Here is a 9,112-nt window from a genome sequence, read left to right as displayed (position 1 = left end):
TACAAGTTGAGGGAAAGTGGACAGCTGGGGGCTGGTGTTATTATTCTGCGAAGGAGGCAATAAGGATGGAGTTTCCCAGGCTATTATTATCAATTCACAACTGTCTGCATAGACTTTGCTGATTATTAAAAAGGGGGACACCCACAAAAAATGACATGGGATCCCCACTATTTTTAATAACCATCAATGGTTAAGCAGACAACTGCGGCCTGATATTAATAGGCTGGGAAGGGGTCATGGATATTGGCCCCCTCCCAGACTAATAACACCAGCCCTCAGCCACCCTAGAAATAGTGCATCCACTAGATGCTCCAATTCTGGTGCTTAGCCTTGGCTCTTCCTGCTTGCCCTGGTGCATTGGCGAGCAGGGTAATTGTTTTTTGGTTGATGACAGCTGTGTAATGTCCGTTGACGTCAAGCCCAGGGGTTATAAAAATTGAGAGGGGATCTTCTTGTGACATGGGATTGATTTCCAGGGACCTCTTCTTATTAGGTTTTTTAAAGGTAATAAATGGGTAAAAGAGGGGCAGGAGTGCTTTTTACAATTAAAAAAAAACTTTCCTGTGTGTTTATGGCTTTTCACTACGGGATTAGTATTGGGGGAGTCTTATAGACTACGCTCTGTTACTAACCCTTTGGCTTGATGTCAGCGGACATCACACAGCTGAAATTAACCCCAAATTACCCCGTTTGCCAATGCACCAGGGCAAGATGGGAGAGCCAGGCAAAACACCAGAATTGGCGCATCTAATGGATGCGCCTTTTCTGGGGCGGCTGCGGCCTGCTATTTTTAGGCTGGGGATGGCCAAATACCCATGGACCTTCCCAGCTTGAGAATACCAGCCTCCAGATCTCTGCTTTACCTTGTGAAGTTCCTGTTCGGGGTCTGTGCATGGTAGGTGTACGGTACAGAACCCAAACTTTACTGTTCGGGTTCGCCCATCACTAATAGGCATGCCAAAAAAAAACCTCTCCTTCCCTTTAGACCAAAGTCACAGTTCTTCTGCACAAAAACAATACACTACATGTGGAGCCAAGGACTTGTCCTGATCACCTAGTTTTACACCTAAAGGGAATTTGTCACCCCAAAATTTGCCTATAAGCTAAGGCCACCGGCATCAGGGGCTTATCTACAGCATTGTGTAATGCTGTAGATAAGCCCCCAGATGTAACCTGAAAGATAAGAAAAACAAGTTAGATTATACTCACCCAGGGGCAGTCCCGGTGCGGTCCGATGGGCGTCGCGGTCCGAGTCTAGCGCTTCCCATCTTCATACGATGACGTCCTCTTCTTTGCTTCCTGCCGTGGCTCCTGCGCAGGCGTACTTTGTATTCCCTGATGAGAGCAGTGTAAAGTACTGCAGTGCGCAGGTGTCAGGCCTCTCTGACCTTTCCCGGCTCCTGCGCACGGCAGTACTTTGCTCTGACCTCAACAGGTCAGACAAGAGCCACGGCAGGAAGCAAGGAAGAGGACGTCATCGTATGAAGATGGGAGGCCCCGGATCCGGACCACCCCTGGGTGAGTATAATCTAACTTGTTTTTCTCATCTTTCAGGTGACAATCGGGGGCTTATCTACAGCATTAGAGAATGCTGTAGATAAGACCCTGATGCCGGTGGCTGCAGCTTATAGGCGAATTTTGGGGTGACAGATTCCCTCTAAGTACGCATAATACACTTTTCTAACAAAGTCAGTAATATTACCTTATTGTTTCTTCACAACAAAACCATAAATATAGCAAAAGCTGTTGGATGAATTATGACATCCCCTTGTAGCCATTTTGATCACATTGTTAGAAACAGAAGTTTAATCCACCACAACCACTAAATACTGAAAGGAATCATGGTAAGCGCACCGCCACACCCTTATAAACTCTTTCTAAAAGAAAATCTGCCTTTGCAACCAATCACAGTGCAGCTTTCAGTCCTTATACTGCAGAGATAAAATGAAAGCTGTGCTTTTGCTATGGACACAACCACACGTATGAACGGTGACTAAAAAAAAAATTAAAAAATCTGTCTTTCCTGCCCATAACAACCAATCACAGCATAGCTTTCATTTCTAATTCTGCTGAGGAAAAATGAAATATATGGTATGATTGGATGCTATGTACACCACCACCACCACCACCACAACACTGTTTGGAAAGTTGGGTTAAGAAAATCTTCTCTGTCCACAGCAACCAATTGCAGCAGAGCGACCATTAATTCCTAACCAATCTAATGACACCAAAGTCACCGAAAGGTCACTGCGTTAAATAAGACTTGGTTCAGGTGACCATTAAGTAGAAGGAGGTGTACTCCGGTTGGAATTCAGCTGACACTGGAATGGAATGGCCGTCAGACATGTAGAGAAGCGGATTTTTATATAACTTTGCAGTGGTCTCTTAATTTTTGCCAGAGCTGTATAGATGCTAACCACATTCCAGCTTATGTTGGCCCCACAGAAAACAATGTTATGCATTATGTATACAGCAGCGTGCTGAAAAGAATATAAAAAACTGTTGAAGGGTCAAAGACAAGGAAAAATCACAGGAAAACTACCCTGAAGCTTGATAATTACACACCTTGCACTGGCTACAGTAAATTCCTCAGAGAAAAAAAAAAGAAATAAAGTAATAACGCTCAATATAAAACAGTCATTTTTTTTTAATTCTATAACATATTTACATATAAATATTGCAAATTTCAAAACTAAAAGCAGAATTGAAGGAAAACGGAGATGCAGATTTTTTTCGTTAACTAACAACAGGATCAACAATCTACAATTAGCTGTATAAGAAAATATACAGACATTAGCAGTCCGATCAGTAGGGACTTCTTAGTAATACTGAATCTTCTTCTTGCAATAAACCTAAGTACAACTACGTGTCATTCTGCTCCATAACAAGCTGCCTGTATATCAACATGCATGTTCAAAAAACTTTTCAACTGTATCTCTAAAAAAAACCCTGTTCCTATGACATATATTGCTGTTACATTCTCGTTGTGGTGCTCTCCTCTCCATCGCTGCTGGTTTATTTTTCTTATGTCTACCTAACATGTCTAGCGCAGGTCACAAAAGACAATTCTTACTGACCAACCTGTTCGATATCAGGAATTAACTGCATAGAGTATCACGTAGCCTGGCTGAGTTTTGGAAAATATGTGACCACAGATTAAAAGAAACCCATCACTCGATTAATTCTGCCCAAAACGAAAAAAAAACAAAACTTTTTTTTTCAGTAAAGCACTTTAGGGTTTCAGAAAAACCAACAAACCATGGTCTGAAGAGTGTCTAGACGAAGCTAGTCTGGTGACGCTCGTGGCCAGCTTCTCCCAGCACCACTCTAGGTGATTGACAGGTCTCTTCCATGTATGTACAGACTTAGAGACCTGTCAATCACCCATAGTGGAACTGGACTAGTCTAGTCTCGCCCTAGAGCTCTTGGCCGTCTCTTCGAACTATGTTTTATCTGAAACGCCGGAACGCTTCAGAGAAGAAGTAACAGACTACAATCGTGCAGCCAGGATCTGATTCTGCTGTCCAATATTTGCCATGTACTTGCCCAGAATGTTGCAAAAAGGAAAAAAAATAATCTGCATCTATAACTTCTGCAAAAAATACAATTGTATCCACTACAAATATGAAAATACGCAGTATTATTTACAGATTTCCGAAACAAAGTGTAGCATTGGTCCCTCCAAAGCCAAATGAGTTACTCAAAGCTATACGCCTCTTCCCCGGTTTCCACTCTTGTGCTTTAAGAGGGACATAATTCAGATCAAACTCTGGCTCCGTTCTGTCTAGGTTCAGAGTTGGTGGCAAGGTTCCATGATAGCAAGATAGAACTGTGAATGCTGCTTCAACAGCCCCCGCCGCACCAAGCAGGTGACCTGTAGCTCCTTTAGTTGCAGATACCGCCAGTGAATGTGCATGTTGTCCAAACAGTCTTTTAATAGCTCTGTTCTCGGCAGCATCGCCGAGGGGTGTGGAGGTGGAATGAGCATTGATATAAGTCACATCTTCTACCTGTAACTTGGAATCCACAATGGCTGCCCTCATGCACCTGATAAAAAAAAATAACAGCAAAGGCATTAGTTATTAGTCCTTTTCTCACTACGTAACATAGCAGTCTAGTAGTTTCATGATACATTAAAGGAACTTGACTTGTGCCTTTGCTTCCATACATCCTTGGCTTTTATTTTGTCTCCCTTTTAGAACATATGAACCTCAGACTATAGATGGTGGCAGAACCTAGAGTTCATCTGTCCCTTGCGGGAAGCCGCTTACTGCTGGTGAAGCCTTCCGCAACTGTTCCCAGGAGATTAGGGACCAATACACCGTAACTACTATTATTTCAGCAGTCTGCAGAAATCATTGTAGCCGTTTCAGCATGCCTTCATGCAGACTGATTAACAATATATTTACCATATATAGGGCAGGGTTACACCGCTGTCACAGTTGCATTTTGCTTTGAGTCACAATGAAAGATTGTGATCCCAAAAAGTACTTGACTTGCACTTTAGACTAAAGATCCATTTACACTGCAAAATTATCCCTTCCTAGGGTTCCTCAATTCATGATTATTTTGATTGCCAAGTGGACAATCAATATGCTAATTTGTTGAGTGAAATTAAATCTTGTGCTGTACAAGAGGCCATTGTTCTCGGAAGCACATCATCATGTTTAAGCAGGACTTATTCTGCCGAGAACATTGGCACCAAAAGATCATTTAGAGACCGTTCAGCGTGCATCTGAAGAGCGGTCAGCCTGCGTAATTAATTACTAACTTTAAACTAACTTTATCGATAAGTATAATAAATATTTACTGATTAACTAGGCAAAATGAGGTGTTGTAAATGCAACTAACTCTTACCTGCTTTTTTTCATTAACAAGATCATTTCACCTGATGAAAGAGCGATTCTCGATCATCGGGTGATCTACAGCCCGCCTGTGTATATCGCAGTGATTTTAATAATTCTTATTTTATTATGCAGTATAACTGCCCCTTAAAAGACGAAGGCTGGAATATGCAAAAATTCTAATGAAACACTACTACCGTGTTTCCCCGAAAGTAAGACCCTGCCTTACATTAATTTTACCCCAAAAAGTCCCACCCTGTCTTACTTTCGGGGGAGGTCTTACATTAGCCGGAAAAAAAAATGACAATTTTCAAATTCAGTACAGTACTTAACGTTACACCGTTCAACTGGAAAGCAGACAACAAATCAAAGTACGGTAACAGTAACACACTACGGTACGGTACTGTACGGTAATTGCCGTATACCCTCTGCCTGCATACCATAACAGTGCCGTATCCCACTGCACACAGCCCCATACCCCATAACAGTGCCGTATCCCACTGCACACAGCCCCATACCCCATAACAGTGCCGTATCCCACTGCACACAGCCCCATACCCTATACAGTACATGTTTCCCTACTTGGTTTTTAAATGCTGGACGTTTTCCTCTGCGGTGCGGCTGTGGGTGCGGAAGGCCTGTGCTGCAGGGAACGCTGTGCCAATCAGCAGGGAAACAGCGGTGACGTGGGGCTGGGGCGGCCAATTACAGCCCGAGCTGCTGGGCCAATCAGCACTCGAGCTGATTGGCCAATCAGCGCTCGAGCCGGGGGCCGGCGGTGACGTGGGGAGCAGGGGCGGCCAATGAGCTGTTGAGCTGGGCGGATTGCGGGGTTAACACGGCGAGTTAACCCCATGAGCGCTGGACCCGCCCAGCTGCACCTGAGGACACCTCTGGAGCCTGGGGACCCAATGGGGGACAGCGGCGGCCCAAAGGTAAGGGCCTTACATTTCACAGCGGCCCCCCCAACCCTGCCTTACATTCGGGGGAGGCCTTACATTGGAGGACCCCCCCGAAACCCCCACCCTGTCTTACTTTCGGGGGGGTCCTACTTTCGGGGAAACAGGGTATAAAGTGCCAGTAAAAGGAATCACCACAAATAAATAAGACAAGTTTTTTAAGTCCTTCATTTAGTTCTTTGATGCTAGTCTGCTGCTGTTTTTATTTTTTTCTGTTAAACTCGTATATATAAATAGTAAGCAGCTTCTTAGCAGAAGCTGGCAGAAGAATAATCAGGTCACTTCTTTTAAGCGCTTTGTGGATTTGGAAGCCTGAAGCAGTTACAAAAAGCTAGAAAAGATGAACATATGCACAGCAAGTCCTTTTTGAAATTGCTGTGCACATTAACATTCTTTTGATAATTTCTTTAGCTGTTTTTCAAGCAGATTCCTAGGCGGACTCGCCTGAAAAAGACACCATGTGCACAAACCCAAAGGGATTATTCCCAACTTAAGATGTTATCACCTATCCACATATTTTCCAGCACGTCAGCTGATCCACCCGCGGCTGTTGAAATTCCGCTGTCAAACTATGACAGCAGCATTTAACATGTGCTTCCGGCAAGCGCACCGAAAATCCTGCCCATCAGTGCCCGTGTCACATGACCGTGGGTTGCCGATGGGTTGGCATGACAACCAGAGGTCTCCAGCAGACGTCTATGGTTGTCACTGCCGGATTGCTATGAGTGCCGCATGGTGATCGGCGCTCATAGAAAGTCAGCAATTCTTCTACATACAGGCGATCTGATCATCGCCTCTATGTAGTAGAGGCGATCAAGTTATGGCAGCTTCTTCAGACTATTGAAGCATGCCAAAAGTTAAAAAAAAAGTTTTTAAAAATATTTATTTTTTTAATTAAGTTCAAATCACCCCCCTTTTGCCTCATTCAAAAAAAAAAAAATCAAACATATTTGGTATCATCACATTGAGAATCGCCCGATCAATGTAAAAAATAATTAACCTGATCGCTAAACGGCATAACGAGAAAAAGTCAAAACGCCATTATTACGTTTTTTTTTGGTCACCACAACATTGCATTAAAATGCAATAACAGGCGATCAAAAGATTGTATCTGCACCACTCCCTCTCCTCTGGCATTTTCCCCTCCTCCTTCAAACACTATCATTACTCCATTACTAAAGAAACCTGCCCTTGACTCCTCCTGCACAAACAACTACAGACCAGTCTCCAACCTCCCCTTCATCTCTAAACTCTTTGTGCGCCTGATCTACTCCCGCCTTACCCGTTACCTCTCCACTCATTCCCTCCTAGACGCTTCACAGTCCGGTTTCCGCCCCCTACAGTCGACAGAAACTGCACTCATCAAGGTGACCAACGACCTTCTGACAGCAAAATGTAATGGTGACCACTCTTTGCTCATTCTTCTCGACCTTCCTACAGCTTTCGACACTGTTGACCACCCTTTCCTACATTTCCTGCATTCAGGACACTGCTCTCTCCTGGTTCTCCTATCTTTCTGACTGCTCCATCAGTGTTCTGTTCGCTGGCTCTACTTCATCTCCTCTTCCTCTCACTGTTGGGGTACCTCAGAACTCATTCCTTGGCCTTTCTCTTCTCCTTCTACACGGCCCCAATTGGACAGACCATCAACAGATTTGGCTTTCAGTACCATCTTTATGCTGATGACACACAACTATACACGTCATCCCCTGACCTTACTCCTGCTGTACTACAGAATGCCAGTGACTGTCTTTCTGCAGTCTCCAACATCATATCCGTTCTCTATCTGAAACTCAACCTCTCCAAAACTGAACTTCTTCTGCTCCCGCCATATACTAACCTCCCTAAATCCGACATTTCCCTCTCCATGGGAGGCACCATAATAACACCCCGGCAACAGGTGCGCTGTCTGGGTGTTATGTTTGACTCCGATCTCTCCTTCACATCCCATATACAATCTCTTGCCCACTCTTGCCGCTTACACCTAAAGAACATCTCTAGAATCCGCCCTTTTCTCAACATGTAAAAAACAAAAACCCTCACTGTGGCCTTGATCCAATCCCACCTGGACTACTGCAATGCTCTATTAATTGGCCTCCCCCTTACTTGACATTCCCCTCTCCAATCTATCCTTAATGCAGCAGCCAGGGTAGTCCATCTAGCTAATCGGTATTCAGACGTGTCCGCTCTTTGCCAGTCATTACACTGGCTGCCCATTCATTATATATTCATTATGTATTATATTATAGAATCCAATTCAAAGTACTTGTTCTCACCCACAAAGCTCTCCACAGTGCGGCACCCCCATACATCTCCTCCCTCATTTCAGTCTATCGGTCCAACCGACCACTGAGCTCGACAAACGACTTTCGACTAATCTCTGCCCTAATCCGTACCTCCCACTCTCGACTACAAGACTTCTCCCGTGCTGTGCCAATCCTCTGGAATGCTCTACCCCAAGATATTAGGACCATCCACCATTTGCATAGTTTTAGGCGCTTGCTCAAAACACATTTGTTCAGTGTGGCCTATCACGTTCACTAATCAAAGTGAGTGTGTGTGTGTGTGTGTAGCCCATTCACTACTTCCATCTATCCCCCACCCCTTGAAGATGGCAGGACCATTATTGTAAATACATCATTGTGAATCCACACCTGTACTTTGTATCTCCCCCACCTCATTGTATATTGTAAGCTATCACGAGCAGGGTCGTCTTATTTTGCTTTAAATATTGTAGTGTTAACGTTGCTACTTATGACTTGTGTTTGAAACTAATAAACTGTAAAGCGCTGCAGAATATATATACACATATATATATATATATATATATATATATATATATATAATACACACTGGTGCTTGACAAAGACCGTGCTGTGAGGTCAAAACATTGCAAGACCACAATTTTTCCTTGAACTGGAGTGTGGCGGATGATCTCCTCAGGGATCTCCTCCCAGACCTGGACTAAGGTTTCTTTCACACTTATGTCGGTACGGGTCCGTCGCTAAGGGTCAGCGCAACGTACCGACGCATGTTAAAATTTGGCATGACGTGGACAGCGGATGCAGTTTTTCAACGCATCCGCTACCCATTCTAAAGTTCGGGGAGGAGGGGGCGGAGTTTCAGTCGCGCATGCGCGGTAGGAAATTGCGGATCAGACGTACAAAAAACGTTACATTGAACGTTTTATCGTGCCAACAGTCCGCCAAAACACGAAGCATCCAGTGCACGACGGATGGCCATCGGTCAAGATCCGTCGCTAATACAAGTCTATGGGAAAAAGAGAATCAAGAGAATGCCAAGAGTGTG

The 9,112-nt window shown here is 44.2% G+C and overlaps 1 protein-coding gene across 1 annotated transcript in view; it reads right to left on the bottom strand.

Annotated features, from left to right (window-relative positions):
• Positions 1 to 2,629: 2,629 nt before the first annotated feature.
• Positions 2,630 to 9,112, bottom strand: part of OXSM (3-oxoacyl-ACP synthase, mitochondrial) — a 29,705-nt gene continuing 23,222 nt past the window's right edge. Inside the window, exon 3 of the mRNA XM_069730004.1 lies at positions 2,630 to 4,047. Coding sequence (XP_069586105.1) covers positions 3,645 to 4,047 — 403 coding nt within the window. The 3' untranslated portion in view covers positions 2,630 to 3,644. The remainder of the gene's footprint in view (positions 4,048 to 9,112) is intronic.

Source organism: Ranitomeya imitator, chromosome 6 (assembly GCF_032444005.1).
Source record: "Ranitomeya imitator isolate aRanImi1 chromosome 6, aRanImi1.pri, whole genome shotgun sequence".
Classification (NCBI taxonomy): Eukaryota; Metazoa; Chordata; class Amphibia; order Anura; family Dendrobatidae; genus Ranitomeya; species Ranitomeya imitator.
Note: the sequence above shows the minus strand (reverse complement) of the source record. Positions and strands in the feature narration are given on the sequence as shown.